At 45.6% G+C, this 17,941-nt stretch overlaps 2 protein-coding genes across 2 annotated transcripts in view; one reads left to right on the top strand and one right to left on the bottom strand.

Moving 5' to 3' along the window:
* LOC134984503 (zinc finger protein 585A-like) overlaps positions 1-17,941 on the top strand; it is a 593,603-nt gene that overhangs the window by 412,928 nt on the left and 162,734 nt on the right. The gene's annotated exons all lie outside the window — the stretch shown is intronic.
* LOC134984505 (zinc finger protein 260-like) overlaps positions 1-17,941 on the bottom strand; it is a 123,020-nt gene that overhangs the window by 104,960 nt on the left and 119 nt on the right. The window contains exon 1 of the mRNA XM_063950075.1: positions 16,342-17,941. This exon is cut by the window's right edge and continues 119 nt beyond it. Within this exon, the coding sequence (XP_063806145.1) occupies positions 16,342-17,941 (1,600 nt within the window). The remainder of the gene's footprint in view (positions 1-16,341) is intronic.

Genomic DNA, 17,941 nt, shown 5'->3' on the forward strand with positions numbered 1-17,941 from the left:
TCTCCTTGTCGGTCTACCGTCAGGGATATCAAATATATCAAAAGTCGCAGCCAAAGCCGCGTGGTCAGTCCAAGTAAGCGGGACTATCGAGGAAGCGCGTGCCGTCTGGGAGAGAGGTGCACAGCTTAGGAACATATCAATGTGAGAATACTCAACATGCAGATTGGAGTAAAAAGTGTAGTCCCTAGTGGTCGGATTAAGAAAGCGCCAGACATCAAACAGACCATCCTCCGCCATGCCTCTGTGTAGTACAGAAGAGTGTGGGGTTCGTCCACTGCGCAAGGGGCCGGAATTATCCATATATGTGAGAGCCATATTGAAATCTCCACCAACAAGTGTCTTACCCCGTCTATATGAGTAGAGGTCTTGGAAGAACTTGCAAAAAATTTGGATTGGGCCGTATTTGGAGAGTACAGATTAGCCAATGTAACCTCCTGGTGTCCAATTTTACCTCTCACCATTACATAACGGCCTACAGTGTTGCATTTACAGTCTAGGAACTGGAAAGGAACGGATCCTCTGATTAAAATAGCTATCCCATTTCTTTTCGCTGCATTATTGGAGTACCAGGCCATGGGAAATCGTTTAGACATCAGTGAGGGATGGGAGGCCGATTTCAAATGTGTCTCCTGTAGAAAAATCATGTCACCTTTCAAAGTTTTGAGAGATCTGTGGAGATGAGAACGTTTCTGGGGTGTATTCAGCCCCTTTACATTGATGGACAGACATGTTAGCGGCATGGCTAATGAGAGAGAAGGGGGCAATCCACAGGAAACTGATGGGGCCCCGATCTCTGCTAAAATAGGTGAGAGAGAGAAGAAAAAAGAAAAAAAAGAGAGAAGAAAAATAAAAAATAATAGAAGTGTTTAATCCTATACACAAACAACTATATAAGATATATAGATCTAACTATCTATAAATGCAGGTATATCATTGTACATACGAACTATAACAAGAACCTAGAAAAGGAGGCGAGAAAGAAAAGACAAAAAAGTAGACGTAGTATCCCAAAGGCAGGATACCCGACTACTAAGATTGAGCTCTAAAAAAAAAGGAAAGAGCTCACTGGTGGGATACAAATGCAATGAAATAGAGGAGGGTATTAGCCCTATATTCTTAGGTATAGCTCTAATCCCTAGAGACTGGGGGAGGAAGTGTCAAGCCAAGGCACTGACACCCCCCACCCAAAACTAATCGTAAATAGAGAGAATGGGCCGTCCAGCACCATAGAGGAACCTATAGTAGAGGCAGGACAGTCCAATACAGAGAGAACCAGATGAAAAAAAAAGATAACCAGATATTAGACATAAGACAGTCTCAAAGTAGTAATAATATCAGAGCAATGGCATTGTCGCTGAGCTGACCGGTAACTAGAGATGGGTCCCTGGGTATCGGGGCAGGGATCAATCTTAAGGCCCATTTATAGGGCAGTGTATCCGGTCCACCGGTCAGGACTGCAAGATAAAAGTACAACAACACAAGAAGTACATATATCCAGCCAATAAGAACTGTGCAGAAGTTAAGTAAAGGAGCAGTCATATCTGAAACAGCATCTAAAATGGAGGCAGCACAACACTTGAGTAAGAATAGGAAAAAGATTAGTTAAACTATACGGTATCAAAACTCAAATGTAAACATAAATTGAAACAGAAGGGTCTTCACTTCTGCGAAGTAGTAGTAGGAGACAGTTGTAGTTTGCGAAGCAGTTTGTCTCTGTCTTCAGGGGAGCGGACGATATGAGCTTTGCCATCAATCTCCACAATCAGACGAAAAGGAAAACCCCAACGATACTTGTAACCGTTGTCGCGCAGTGTAGAGGTAACAGAACGTAGGTCACGCCGTTTAGCAATAGTCACTGGTGACAAATCCTGGTAAATCTGGATCCGTGATTCTTCGAATAGAGTTGAAGTGGAATTCCTGCATGCCGTGGTAATGCTGTTCTTAGTCTTGAATGACAAAAACCGAAGGATAACATCACGGGGAGGATCAGAGTCCCTTGGTTTAGGCCGCAGGGCGCGGTGGGCTCTCTCTATCAGGATGGCAGATTCCGAGAGCGATGGGACTAAATACAGAAACAATCGTTTGAGGTATGGTTCCAGTTCGGAGGCCGAAATGGATTCAGGGACATTGCGAATGCGTAAGTTATTCCGCCTCTCGCGATTTTCGCTATCCTCAACTTTATCTTTAAGGAATTCCAACTCGCCAGATAGGTAGCTCATGTCCTCACCCACTTGTTTGTGGAATTCCCGTTGGTTTTCCACCCGTGATTCCAGTGAGCTGGTGCGAGAGTCCATGGCCGCCAAGTCTGTCTTCAGCTCACCGATCGCTGATTGGAGAGCGGTGGTGAAGGAATTTTTAAGGTCCAATATCATACTCTGAAGGGATTGAATATCCTCTTTGGTTGAGGGTGAATCTTTCGGATCCATGTTAGGGGAGGACAATAGCGAAGACGGAGACAAATTTTCAGCCGTTTTTTCCTGGCGCAAAAAGTGTGAAATATCTTGCGAGGCTCCTGTTTTCTTTGCTAGGGTGTTCGCTTTGCTCATAATATCTGGTGAAATAGAAGTGCCAGCTTAGGGATAGATTACAATAAAGGTCTGCCAGGGTGTTACATGCTCATCAGTTGAATTGGGTAGGGGGGTGGTCAGGCATTTGTGTTTTCACATCATTCGAAAGGACCTAGGTCCCAACATTTCGTTAAAACTAAGAAAGGAATCCACAGGAGAGCGTCCTGAATCACTACACACCGTGTCGGGAGTAGGTGAGGTGCAATATAAGAGTTAACAGCAGGGGGCTTTGAGGGTTAAATCTGAGAGAATGCACTGTACATGCAAAAAGAGAGAAATATGGGGTAGGAAGCCTCAGTGCAGTGCTTGCAGGTGGTTATCTGCAGAGAGCTCAAGGGATGATGCAGTGTCTCACTGTAATATAGAGCCTGCTGTCCAGCAAGCACCTCAGGAGCAGCACAATTCAAAGGAGCCTGCTCTGCCACCTCCAAGATGGCCGCTGTCAGCTCCAGGAGTCCCTGCACCGTCTACCTCTGTCAACGATCAGCAGGATCAGAGGCCAGCCCGTGCCCCCACCGACTCCAGCAAGGTCCCTCCGGCAAGCACAGGCCACTAACGGGCCGCTCGTACGAGCGCGGCGCCCGCACCTCACACTTCGCCACAACCAAAATGGCCACCGCCACCGGATCCCCGCGGCTCGGCCTGGCTCAGCCAGCACACCACGGCTCCAGGGGCTCCCACCGCCACCTCGTCTGCTCAGTAAAGGCTCCCAGGTAGGATGTCTGCAGTGGGGTAGGTCGAAAAGCGTTGTGCGGCGCCTGGCGGTCGTCGGAGCGCGGGCGAAGAGCTCCCAAATTTAGGCCCCGGCTTCAACGTAAAGGGGTCCAAGAGGGCTTTTTCAGCAGGAGCTCCCCTGGGACACTTCCTTTCAGTTCAGGCCACAAGCCACCGTGCAACCTCATTTTTAAGGACACTGAGGACACTTTTCTTAATGTCCCTGTACAGTCCGGGAATCGCTTGCCTAGTGAAGTGGAATCTAGACGGGATTTGGTACAGGGGACACAGAATGTCCATCAACTGTCTAAATCCCACTTCACTAATGGCGGATACTGGATGCACGTCTACCACCAGCATAGTTGTTATGACCTCAGTTATCTGCTTTATAACAGGGTGATTGCTGTCATATTTAATCTTCCTTGCAAAGGACTGTTGGACAGTCAATTGCTTAGTTGAAGCAGTACAAGTGGTCCTTCGACTTCCCCTCTGGGATGACGATCGACTCCCAGCAGCAGCGGCAGCAGTAGGCGTACCACCCAAGGATCCTCTGGAAGAATCCCGATTAGGAGAGGACTCGTCAGTCATCCCAATGACATGGCCTGCAGAAACACTGACGTTCCTGACTAAGGAGGAAATTGACATTGAGTGAGTTGGTGGTGTGGCTTGCAGGAGCTTGGGTACAACAGGAAGAAGGGGTCAGTGGACTACTTATGCTCTTACCCAAAGTTTCTGAACTTGACAATGACTTCTGATGAATGTGCTGCAGGTGATGTATACGGGTGTTCCTAGGTGGTTAAAATACTTGCCCCTACTTATTACGGATTGACAAAGGCAACACTTGGCATGACACCTGTTTTCCGTATTTGTGGAGAAATTATTCCACACCGAAGAGGTGGCTTTTTTGGTATTTTGCCCAGGTATGATAATGGGTTTTCTCATCCCACGGACAACAACTGTTTCCACTGGTGCCTTATTCATACAAACCACATCACCCTCAGAATCCTCATCGTCAACTTCCTCCTGTCACGAACCGATCATTCACCACTGTGGGTTCTGGGGTCTGTCCGTTGCCAGCACGGTTGCTCCCAGTGCTGTGTGGCTGTGTGGGGATGCGGTGTGGTCAGCAGCAGAGGTGATGTAGGTTCTAGGAGCTGGGAGTGCGGGGACCGAATGCTCCGCTGTGTGTCTGCAGTATAGGAGGTGGCCATGTTGGAGACCAAATGAGTACCTATGAGCACTTGTGAAACACCTGTGGGTAAGTGTTAGCCAATCCCGTGCTTGTGCTGCCTTTAAGTAGGCTGGGATTATGTTACTCTGAGCCAGTGCTTTGTTGTATCTACTCTATGCCCTAGCTCTGTGCTTTCTCTGTGATATCCTGTGTGGTTCCAGTGGTCCTGATATCGTCTCCGCTCCCAGGGTTCTGCCTGCAGCCTTCACCAAAAGAGATCCACCAGCTCCCTGCTGTGCTGTCAGTAAATCGCTCTCCAAGTGGCAACAAGTGGATTCCCGGAGTCCTGTGAGAGGTTTCCCTGCTTGTTCAGTGACTGCCTGCATCACTCATACAGTCTGTGGAAGTTTCTACCTAATCCTGATCCTCGTTCTCTCATCATCCAGTTTAACTCATTCTTCACCATTGTCGTCTGCTGCAGCTTCACAGTGCTTCATGTATTATCCTCACAGCCTGCAAGTATTCTTTTCAGTATTGTATCTTCATTGTTGCCTTATTCAAGGACAATTCTTCACAGCCTTCCAGTTTAACCTTTAAGCTTCAGTACAAGTCTCTACAGTTATTCATTTATGTCTACAATATCCAGTTAACACTCCTTACAGTTTGGGACCAATCATTGCTTCATTTGGACAATTCTTCATTCATTCTCAAGCCTGTTTGAACTCAGTTGTATGAACATTTCTTCTATGCATCTATAATACTGTTCCTACTTATTATTACACCATTCATTGTAGTACATCAGTTTACATTCGGTGACTCATGATTGTCATTTAACTCATTATTGGAATTATTCTCCTGAAATAAATATATGAAACTGAACTTTCATCGTTCTCCCTGTTTTCACCTTACTCCAGCACCTACACCTTCGGTTGGTCCAGGGTTAACGGATTGACAAAAACAGTGGGCCCTGACACCTCTTCAGAGCCAGCTACACCTACATCCTCCTCATCCTGGTGTACGTCTACAGTGTTATCCTCAATCTCAATATCAGCAACTGGACTGGCGGTGCTCTTCCCAGCACTTGCAGGGGGCGTGCAAATGGTCGTAGGAGCCTCCTCTTTCCATATAGCAGTGTGCTTTTAATTTTTAACAACTGCACCCCTGAATTTTTATAGCATACTGGGCCAGCAGCACCCCTATATTTTCCAGCATACAGGAGGACAGTGCCCCTGCACTCTGTATAACACAGTGACAGCCAGGACAGCAACACCCATGTACAGCTGCAGCACATGAAACACCAGTGACAGCCAGGACAGCACTCCTAACACAGCACAGGTACACCACAGTGACTACAGCAGCACCCCTACAGAGCACACACTGACCCCACCCAATGCCACCACCCACAGAGAGAGACAGAGGTCTGTCTCCCTCACTCTCCAAGTCTGGAGTGAAAATGACAGAGACATGTGGATGTTTATATGGAATCCAAATCCCGCGGGAATCTGACAGTGGGATGATGATGTTTTGCCTCATTCTGGTTTCCAAGTTTGGCTGGAAGTCCCGAGCCAGACTCGGATCCAGGCTCAGAGCGTGAAGTTCGGGGGGTTCAGTTCTCAGGGATCCAAACCCGCTCATATCTAATAATAATGTGTAATAAACATTACGCTGTGTAATAATGTGTAATGGGCATTACGGTGTGCAATAATGTGTAATGGGCATTACGCTGTGTAATAATGTGTAATGGGCATTACGGTGTGCAATAATGTGTAATGGGCATTACAGTGTGTAATAATGTGTAATGGGCATTACAGTGTGTAATAATGTGTAATGGGCATAACAGATGTGTAATAATGTGTAATGGACATTACAGTGTGCAATAATGTGTAATGGGCATTACAGTGTGTAATAATGTGTAATGGGCAATACAGTGTGTAATAATGTGTAATGGGCATAACGGTGTGTAATAATGTGTAATGGGCAATACAGTGTGTAATAATGTGTAATGGGCATTACGGTGTGTAATAATGTGTAATGGGCATTACGGTGTGTAATATTGTGTAATGGGCATTATGGTGTGTAATAATGTGTAATGGGCATTACGTGTGTAATAATGTGTAATGAGCATTATGGTGTGTAATAATGTGTAATGGGCATTAAGTGTGTAATAATGTTTAATGGGCATTACGTGTGTAATAATGTGTAATGAGCATTATGGTGTGTAATAATGTATAATGGGGGTAATTCCAAGTTGATCGCAGCAGGAAATTTTTTAGCAGTTGGGCAAAACCATGTGCTCTGCAGGGGGGGCAGATATAACATGTGCAGAGAGAGTTAGATTTGGGTGGGGTGAGTTCAATCTGCAATCTAAATTGCAGTGTAAAAAGATAGCAGCCAGTATTTACCCTGCACAGAAACAAAATAACCCACCCAAATCTAACTCTCTCTGCAAATGTGATATCTGCCCCCCCTCTGCAGTGCACATGGTTTTGCCCAACTGCTAAAAAATTTCCTGCTGCGATCAACTTGGAATTACCCCCAATGGGCATTACAGTGTGTAATAGTGTGTAATGAGCATTACGGTTTGTAATAATGTGTAATGGTCATTACAGTGTGTAATAATGTGTAATGGGCATTACAGTGTGTAATAATGTGTAATGTCATTACGGTGTGTAATAATATGTAATGTGCATTATTGTGTGTAATAATGTGTAATGGTCATTACGGTGTGTAATAATGTGTAATGGGCATAACAGTGTGTAATAATGTGTAATGGGCATTATGTGTGTAATAATGTGAAATGGGCATAACAGTGTGTAATAATGTGTAATGTGCATAACGGTGTGTAATGTATATTTGGCATTATGATGTGTAATAATGTGTAATGGGCATAACAGTGTGTAATAATGTGTAATGGGCATTATGTGTGTAATAATGTGTAATGGGCATAACAGTGTGTAATAATGTGTAATGTGCATAACGGTGTGTAATAATGTATATTGGGCATTATGATGTGTAATAATGTGTAACGGTGCTGGAGATAAGTTTCTATTTTTCAGCTGGAAGCTCATAATTCAAGTTGCTGTTTGTGCGTGTTAAGCACACCAGTGCTGACAGGAGTATACCGGTGTATGAACAGAGAGGGATGCAAAGCAAACGAACTCACAGACAGACACGGGAGTATAACATAACATACACAGAAGGTGATGGAATAACTAATAAACACAAAGTGAACAAAGAAGCTTGAAGGCTCAGGAATTGGGTGTCTCCCTAGTGTCAGGAATGCTCAGATGGAATAGAGCGGACAATGAGGCGAGATGTAGTGATTTAACATGTGGAGCACCCGAAATGATGTTGCTAAGAGCAACAGAAGGAACCCTAAAGGGTTACCAACGGGTGTGGAAATAAACTCCTTGGTCAGAGATAGAAGTATAGACACAAGGACAGTATCCACAATCCTAACCCCCACTTGCAGGGCACAGGTTCAGCTTACTGCCACTAAACTGACACCTGGACGCCCTGCACAGTGAGAGAGGCAGGCAGGTCTGAGAGTACAGCCGCAAATCTGCTGGGTTCACAGAATAGCAAAAGAACCCCTGCAGGTTAAACAACTGACTCCAGTCTTACTGCTAGGTCCGGATTGGCAGAATGATGTACCGAATCCCAAGGCCTATTTGTAGTAAGCAACAAGTAAATACAAAGTAACACAGCACTAGCGAACTCTCTGGAACTGACTAACAAACAAAGATTCAGCAGCACCTGCCTAGCCTGAGAAGATGGTTTATATAGCAGGTGCTGTCCACGCCCCACTCAGACCTCACAGACTGTGAGCACAAAACTTGCGCGGATTCCCTGCCGTGCAGAGCCTGTAACCACTGCACAGTAAAAACCCGGACCGGAGTATCAGCTGCGCTCAGGTTACTTCGCTAACACTTGCCTCCCGGTTGCCATGGCGATGTGGCAGCACAGAGCAGGAGATCCTAACAGTGCGTTACTATACAGGTTGTATGACACAGGTGTGTACATTACACTAGTACTTTGTAGTTAACTTGTGTGTAATATTTTTCCCACAAATATATCAGCAGAGAAATATCGCAAATTCTAGTCTGGATTAATTGAATTGTATCACGAGAACGAGTGCCTGTGGTGTGTAATAAGCGTGGACTATGCCAAGAGGACACAGAGGAATCTGGCATATGACCAGATGATCAGATACAGTAGAGTCAGGAACATCTAACAGTGTTTTTGTAGGATTACAAGAAGTACATGTATTCACAATGTTCAGGAGACGGGACGGATGAGGTTTACAAGACAACGCTGTGGTACTATGACCTCATGAAAACCACTTTGGAGCAAGAGACAAGGATAAGGTCACAGTGTAATCTGGATCCGGATTCTCCCACTCTTGTTGAGGAGGCATCGGAGATTCTGGATCTGGTAAGTACATCCACATTTGTATTGTATTGTACCCACACATTTTTACATGGAGTTAATTTTTGCTTTATATTGCTTGATATTACACCAGAGCTGGAAGTGAAGCCTTCCATGAGCGAGACAACTGAAGTGGACGACCCAACCCCACAGCCATGACCCCCGAAACAGCGGAGGTCATCCGGAAACCCACTTCTGCCCCGCCCAGCTCACAACAGTTTTTTTTACTCTCGCCGAGGAGGTTCTTAATAGGCCCCCGGACTTGGAGCAATCGTTTGGCAATTACATCATGGTGGAAATGTGACTGATGAAGGAGGATCAAAAGAAGATCTACAAGCGTCTGGTTCTTGATGCTACCTCATTCACAAATGACAAATCTCTTGTTGAGGTGTGTGAGATAACACTTGGGATAAGGTTGGTTTATTATCCTCCCTGCGCTATCGCCCCTCGGTGTCTAATGTTGTAGATTTCTTGATAAAAGTAACATTTCTTGATACAAGTAAATGACTTAATCTGTTTGCTACTAGATGTCACATGTTACACATAAATCCCCGCTGTTCTTGCAGTCTGGGTTGAACATTGCATTGACTATGTAACAGAAGACTATATTATGTTCCTCCAATAAGTGTGAATGGAATAAAATAGTCTCATCTTGTGCCTGTATTCTGTATAAATGTATTATTCCTATCAGAAAGGTGTTACCTGGGTGTTATATATATAGTTACTTGGATACTAGTGGGCTTAGAGAGTGTTTGATCCCAGGATGTAATGATATTATCTTCATATACAAATTATGGATCGTACTTCATTGTCCTGGTTGAGGCCTTTGGGTGTTCGGGTCACCATGTGGATTATCATACGCAGGTCCTCCCTGTTGATGGTGTGTATGTAGTCACCCCCTCTCCAGGTTTTCTTAACCTCCTTCAGTCCTGTGACCTTGAGTAGTGTGGGATTTGATTCATGATGTTCTTTGCAATGTAAGGAAAGTGGATGTTCTTCCAAACCTTTTTTTTATATTCCGTATGTGTTCATTTATTCTCATTTTGAGTGGCTGTATAGTCCTTCCTATGTATTGTTGCGGACAGGGACATTCTAACATATATATGATGCCCTTGCTGTGGCATGGTAAGTTGTCCTGTGTGTTACATGTTGTGGAATGTGAAACAGACATTACTGTTTGGGTAGGTGTGGTGCTTCTAGCTTTTGTTGTGTTGCAGCCCATGCAGGTCCCTTAGTGGTAGAAGTCCCCTTCTTATGTGTTCCATCTATAGTAGTTTGTTTTGGTGGTACGTGGCTGTGTACCAGCTTCTTCTTAATGTCTGGTGCTTTCAGGAACACTACTTTTGGTTTTGGAGGTATGATATCTGCTAGTGTGTCATCTTGAAGTATCGGCCAATGTTTGTTTATGATCTTTTTAATCTGCTTTGCTTGTTTTGTGTATTGTGTTATGAAAGGGGTCTCTTTGTCTGTTTTCTGTTCTGGTCTCTTTTTGTATTGTAGGGGGGAGGTCTATCATTTCCCTTACCCATGGTATATGCTGTCTGTACCTTTTCTGTATCGTACTGTTTCTCTCTAAATTTTAAACTTAGTTCTTGTCCTTGTGTCTCATAATCGCTGACTCTGGAGCAGTTCCTCCTGAGTCTTTTGAATTGGCCTACTGGGACACTGTTCAACCAGTTTGGGTGGTGGCAGCTGGAGGTTAGTATGAAGCTACGGACGTCCACTGGTTTGTTGAACGTGTTGGTATGCATTTCGTTATCTGTGATGAATATGTAAATATGTAATTAGTACCAGTGTTGGATTCTTGACCTCATTGTCCTGGACTTCTGATCATTGTGATCTATGCACTTCTTATGTTCCTTATAAAAGCACTGTTCAGAAATCTGCCCTTTATCTTCTATACCCAATGTATGGTGGCAGCACTGATATTCTGTGGGATACGCCTGATTCCTCTACTGGTTACTGTTGGCATAGTCCTTGCTAAAAATACACTTGTTCTCATGATAGAGTCACTGAATCCAGACCAGAATTGGTGATTTTCTTCTATTTTTTTATATATATAAAGTTTTTTTTAAAAAGTGTTTTACTTGTTTAATTAATGGTTGTTAATGCAAATGTCATTTTGTGTAACATATTTTTGTAAGAATCAGAGGGTCAGCGAGACATTATGGAGCCAATGTATCATTTACTATTTGCTACTAATTCCCTCAAAACAACCAGACCTCCCAAATGTAAGTAGAAGGGACTGCAGCAGGTATCTCCCATACCTTCATACATGGACATCTCCAGGCAAGGGTCAGGTAAGTTTATTTTTCCAAATACAACAACCCTAATTCACCTACAAGTTAAAAAACAACATTTGAACAGACATAATTAATTTAAAACTAACAAATAAAACTTTCTTTACACAGAAAGAGACCCCCCCTTCCCTCCCGTAATATCATCCCACTATTCAAATGATTTGTCAAAATCGGACACAGCCAAAATCACACCGGAAATCTTTTGATTTTAAACTACTTTATTTCATATCTTTAATTCACATATTTTTGTCTATATTTTAAACTTAAAAAATACTTTACTCAGCAGTTTGCATGTGGTGGCGAAATGCACATGCGCAGCGGCCGCCAGACACACACATTGTGGCGGCATCCCTGAGGGGCGAAAGCGGGCGGGCCGGGACCATTTTCCAGGGGCTGCGTGATATCACACCTGCGGTCATCTCTGAGTAACCCCCTATAAGCTTCCAGAGTGCACCTCATATCTCATCTTTTCCAAGTTACTACAAATGATATGAGATCGGTAGCAGCACTACTTTCAGGATTATTACACAGAACACACATAAAGGCTGACACAGCAAATAACAGTAACACACACAAGGGATTCATTAGAAATAAGGAAGCATAATCATCATTAAGTCTAATTATCAGCTGATTCTGTGCAGGACCCATATACCTCTTTACTGCCTCCAGCATTCCCTGGTACTGCACTGCGGCCATCTGCCCTGTCTCCCCCCACTACTGCCACCCACAATGTCTCCCCCCACTACTGCCATCTGCCCTGTGTTCCCCCACTACGGCCAACGCCCTGTCTCCCCACACACCTGCCACCCGCCCCGTCTCCCACCAACATCTCCCCCCATTACTGCCACCCACCCTGTCCCCCCCTACTGCCATCCACCATCTCCCCACCACTACTGCCACCCACCTGTCTCCCTCCACTACTGCCGCCTGCCCCGTCTCCCTCCACTACTGCCACCTGTCCCATCTCCCTCCATTGTTGCCACCCACCCTGTCTCCCCCCACTACTGTCACCTGCCTTGTCTCCCCCCACTGCTGACACCCACCCTGTCTCCTTCCACTACTGCCACTCGGCCTGTCTCCCCCCACTACTGTCACGCACCGTCTCCTCCCACTACTGCCATCGCCGTCTCCCTGCACTACTGCCACGACCCTGTCTCATTCCACTACTGCCACCCACCATCTCTCCCCCACTACTGCCACCGCCCTGACTCTCCCCACTACCACCCACCTGTTTCCCTGACATCCAAGCACTAGTTGGGGATTTATGGTACTAACAGTCCTTCATCAACAGATGGAAGTAACCAGGGCAGTACAGAGGCAGAAGCTGCTTCTGGTACATGGACCCTGGTCATGTAGGGCTGGGAGAGTCAGTAAAATTATGTAATAGGGGCCTACAGTAAGTCAGTAAGGAGGCAGAAGCTGCTTCTGGTACATGGATCCTGGTCATGTAGGACTGGGAGAGTCAGTAAGATTATGTAATAGGGGCCTACAGTAAGTCAGTAAGGAGGCAGAAGCTGCTTCTGGTACATGGACCCTGGTCATGTAGGGCTGGGAGAGTCAGTAAGATTATGTAATAGGTGCCTACAGTAAGTCAGTAAGGAGGCAGAAGCTGCTTCTGGTACATGGACCCTGGTCATGTAGGGCTGGGAGAGTCAGTAAGATTGTGTAATAGGGGCCTACAGTAAGTCAGTAAGGAGGCAGAAGCTGCTTCTGGTACATGGACCCTGGTCATGTAGGGCTGGGAGAGTCAGTAAAATTATGTAATAGGGGCCTACAGTAAGTCAGTAAGGAGGCAGAAGCTGCTTCTGGTACATGGATCCTGGTCATGTAGGGCTGGGAGAGTCAGTAAAATTATGTAATAGGGGCCTACAGTAAGTCAGTAAGGAGGCAGAAGCTGCTTCTGGTACATGGACCCAGGTCATGTAGGACTGGGAGAGTCAGTAAGATTGTGTAATAGGGGCCTACAGTAAGTCAGTAAGGAGGCAGAAGCTGCTTCTGGTACATGGACCCTGGTCATGTAGGGCTGGGAGAGTCAGTAAGATTCTGTAATAGGGAACTACAGTAAGTCAGTAAGGAGGCAGAAGCTGCTTCTGGTACATGGACCCTGGTCATGTAGGGCTGGGAGAGTCAGTAAGATTATGTAATAGGGGCCTACAGTAAGTCAGTAAGGAGGCAGAAGCTGCTTCTGGTACATGGACCCTGGTCATGTAGGGCTGGGAGAGTCAGTAAGATTCTGTAATAGGGAACTACAGTAAGTCAGTAAGGAGGCAGAAGCTGCTTCTGTTACATGGACCCTGGTCATGTAGGGCTGGGAGAGTCAGTAAGATTCTGTAATAGGGGCCTACAGTAAGTCAGTAAGGAGGCAGAAGCTGCTTCTGGTACATGGACCCTGGTCATGTAGGGCTGGGAGAGTCAGTAAGATTATGTAATAGGTGCCTACAGTAAGTCAGTAAGGAGGCAGAAGCTGCTTCTGGTACATGGACCCTGGTCATGTAGGGCTGGGAGAGTCAGTAAGATTATGTAATAGGGCCTACAGTAAGTCAGTAAGGAGGCAGAAGCTGCTTCTGGTACATGGACCCTGGTCATGTAGGGCTGGGAGAGTCAGTAAGATTCTGTAATAGGGAACTACAGTAAGTCAGTAAGGAGGCAGAAGCTGCTTCTGGTACATGGACCCTGGTCATGTAGGGCTGGGAGAGTCAGTAAGATTATGTAATAGGGGCCTACAGTAAGTCAGTAAGGAGGCAGAAGCTGCTTCTGGTACATGGACCCTGGTCATGTAGGGCTGGGAGAGTCAGTAAGATTATGTAATAGGTGCCTACAGTAAGTCAGTAAGGAGGCAGAAGCTGCTTCTGGTACATGGACCCTGGTCATGTAGGGCTGGGAGAGTCAGTAAGATTGTGTAATAGGGGCCTACAGTTAGTCAGTAAGGAGGCAGAAGCTGCTTCTGGTACATGGACCCTGGTCATGTAGGGCTGGGAGAGTCAGTAAGATTGTGTAATAGGGGCCTACAGTTAGTCAGTAAGGAGGCAGAAGCTGCTTCTGGTACATGGACCCTGGTCATGTAGGGCTGGGAGAGTCAGTAAGATTGTGTAATAGGGGCCTACAGTAAGTCAGTAAGGAGGCAGAAGCTGCTTCTGGTACATGGACCCTGGTCATGTAGGGCTGGGAGAGTCAGTAAGATTATGTAATAGGTGCCTACAGTAAGTCAGTAAGGAGGCAGAAGCTGCTTCTGGTACATGGACCCTGGTCATGTAGGGCTGGGAGAGTCAGTAAGATTATGTAATAGGTGCCTACAGTAAGTCAGTAAGGAGGCAGAAGCTGCTTCTGGTACATGGACCCTGGTCATGTAGGGCTGGGAGAGTCAGTAAGATTATGTAATAGGGCCTACAGTAAGTCAGTAAGGAGGCAGAAGCTGCTTCTGGTACATGGACCCTGGTCATGTAGGGCTGGGAGAGTCAGTAAGATTCTGTAATAGGGAACTACAGTAAGTCAGTAAGGAGGCAGAAGCTGCTTCTGGTACATGGACCCTGGTCATGTAGGGCTGGGAGAGTCAGTAAGATTATGTAATAGGGGCCTACAGTAAGTCAGTAAGGAGGCAGAAGCTGCTTCTGGTACATGGACCCTGGTCATGTAGGGCTGGGAGAGTCAGTAAGATTATGTAATAGGTGCCTACAGTAAGTCAGTAAGGAGGCAGAAGCTGCTTCTGGTACATGGACCCTGGTCATGTAGGGCTGGGAGAGTCAGTAAGATTCTGTAATAGGTGACTACAGTAAGTCAGTAAGGAGGCAGAAGCTGCTTCTGGTACATGGACCCTGGTCATGTAGGGCTGGGAGAGTCAGTAAGATTATGTAATAGGTGCCTACAGTAAGTCAGTAAGGAGGCAGAAGCTGCTTCTGGTACATGGACCCTGGTCATGTAGGGCTGGGAGAGTCAGTAAGATTATGTAATAGGGTGCCTACAGTAAGTCAGTAAGGATAGCAGATGCTGCTAATTAGCAATCCTTTTTCTAGCGTGCTGGGGGCTGCCCATCGCAGGGCGAGGCAGCCTAGTATGCTGACTGGCGCCTCCCCCCTTTATGAAGCAGAAATTGCGATCGCTCCACAATTTCTGCTTCATCTTAGAAACTAGTGAAGCATCCTGCCAGCTTAGCTGTGCCTGCAGGATCCCCACCACGTTCTTCTAGATTGCGATGGCTGCGTGTGATGTCATGCAGCCACAGTGAACATGACCGTTTGTCCGCCTCCCTTTCTCGCAACACAGCACTTGCAACGCTCCATCTTCTCACTGAAAACGGAGCTTTACCCCCCACCCCGTGACCGCCTCTGCCTGATTAACAAGAAGCAATCACATTTCCTACAGCCCCCTGTAGAGAATGCAGGTGCATACGCAGGACGGGCGCTGCGCATGCGTCCGCAAGTTTTTCTCAATAATTCCGTTTGGATCACACACTGTAGTCCAACCTGAATTAGGCCCAGAGTCACCATCTTACAGGGAGCCGGTGAAGGGAGCAGAGAATGGGTGTTATGTGGCAGGAACGGGCTGGTTAGGTAACAGCCAGGCTGCTGTATTCTGTACAAGCTACAAGCGGTGCAATTCTTTTGCTGGGAGACCCAGGTAGAGGACATTGCAGTAGTCTATGTGTGATGATACAAGTGCATGTATGACTGTAGGTAGATTTTCTGAGGGAATAAAGTGCTGGAGTCTGACTATGTTCCTCAGATGAGGATCTGAGTGTGGCTGATACCTGATGTCTAAGTGTCACTCCACCATCCAGGACACCAAGATTCTGCACAGGATCAGCATTATGTAAACCTGAACCCCCAAGCGTAAGTCTGGTTGGTAACAAAGCTGAGCTGTAGCCCTGTCCTTTGTTGGTGAGCTTCTATCATAAAGACCTGTTTCACCAGGACTGAGTCACAGCCAACTGGCATCACCCACACCTGGAGCTCAGCTAGACATTTAGGATTGGTACTGGGTTCTCAGTACCCAGAACAAAAGACAGACCATCTGCATAGCAGTGGTAGATGAGGGCATGACAGCCGATTATTTCACCCAGTGGTTGCATGTTTATTGCAAAAAGCACAGGACATAGGATAAGAACCTTGAAGAACAACGCATGGCAATAATAAGTATACTCCAGAAGATTAAAATGGCTTCTCACCTGTGTGATTTCTCTGGTGTGTAACAAGATGTAATTTCTGTCTAAAACATTTCCCACACTCAGAACATGGAAATGGCTTCTCACCTGTGTGACTTCTGTGATGTATAACAAGATATGAGTTCTGTGTAAAACATTTCCCACACTCAGAGCAAGAATATGGCTTCTCACCTGTGTGACTTCTCTGATGTTTAACAAGATCTGATTTCAGGGCAAAACATTTCCCACACTCAGAACATGGAAATGGCCTCTCACCTGTGTGACTTAGCTGATGTCTAACAAGTTGTGATTTCCGGTCAAAACATTTCCCACACTCAGAGCAAGAAAATGGCTTCTCACCTGTGTGACTTCTCTGATGTATAACAAGATGTAATTTGTCTGCAAAACATTTCCCACACTCAGAACATGGAAATGGCTTCTCACCTGTGTGACTTCTGTGATGTATAACAAGATATGAGTTCTGTGTAAAACATTTCCCACACTCAGAGCAAGAATATGGCTTCTCACCTGTGTGACTTCTCTGATGTTTAACAAGATCTGATTTCAGGGCAAAACATTTCCCACACTCAGAACATGGAAATGGCCTCTCACCTGTGTGACTTAGCTGATGTCTAACAAGTTGTGATTTCTGGGCAAAACATTTCCCACACTCAGAGCAAGAAAATGGCTTCTCACCTGTGTGACTTCTCTGATGTCTAACAAGATGTAATTTGTCTGCAAAACATTTCCCACACTCAGGACATGGAAATGGCTTCTCACCTGTGTGACTTCGCTGATGATCAACAAGATGTGATTTCTGTGAAAAACATTTCTCACACTCAGAGCAAGAAAATGGCTTCTCACCTGTGTGACTTCTCTGATGTCTAACAAGCTCTGGTTTGTCTGCAAAACATTTCCCACACTCAGAACATGGAAATGGCTTCTCACCTGTGTGACTTCTCTGATGTCTAACAAGCTCTGGTTTGCCTGCAAAACATTTCCCACACTCAGAACATGGAAATGGCTTCTCCCCTGTGTGACTTCTCTGATGTATAACAAGATGTGATTTCCGGGCAAAACATTTCCCACACTCAGAACATGGAAATGGCTTCTCACCTGTGTGACTTTGCTGATGTGTAACAAGACTTGATCTCCAAGTAAAACATTTTCCACAGTCAGAACATGGAAATGGCCTCTCACCTGTGTGAGTTCTCTGATGTCTAACAAGTTGTGATTTCCGGCCAAAACATTTCCCACACTCAGAACATGGAAATGGCTTCTCACCTGTGTGACTTTGCTGATGTGTAACAAGACATGATTTCCAAGTAAAACATTTTCCACAGTCAGAACATGGAAATGGCCTCTCACCTGTGTGACTTCTCTGATGTCTAACAAGAGCTGATTTGTATGTAAAACATTTTCCACACTCAGAACATGGAAATTGCCTCTCAGCTGCCTTAGCTGGCTGATGGGTAATAAGCTTTGTGTTCTGTGTAAAACATTTGGCATCTATAGAACAGGGAAACACTGTATCTACTGTCAGAGCTGTAACAAATGCTCCAATATCAGAGTGATCAGGAGAACATTTCCCAGGATCAGGGGGATCAGCTGATAGAGCTGGATG

Source organism: Pseudophryne corroboree, assembly GCF_028390025.1.
Source record: "Pseudophryne corroboree isolate aPseCor3 chromosome 3 unlocalized genomic scaffold, aPseCor3.hap2 SUPER_3_unloc_6, whole genome shotgun sequence".
NCBI classification, from domain to species: domain Eukaryota; kingdom Metazoa; phylum Chordata; class Amphibia; order Anura; family Myobatrachidae; genus Pseudophryne; species Pseudophryne corroboree.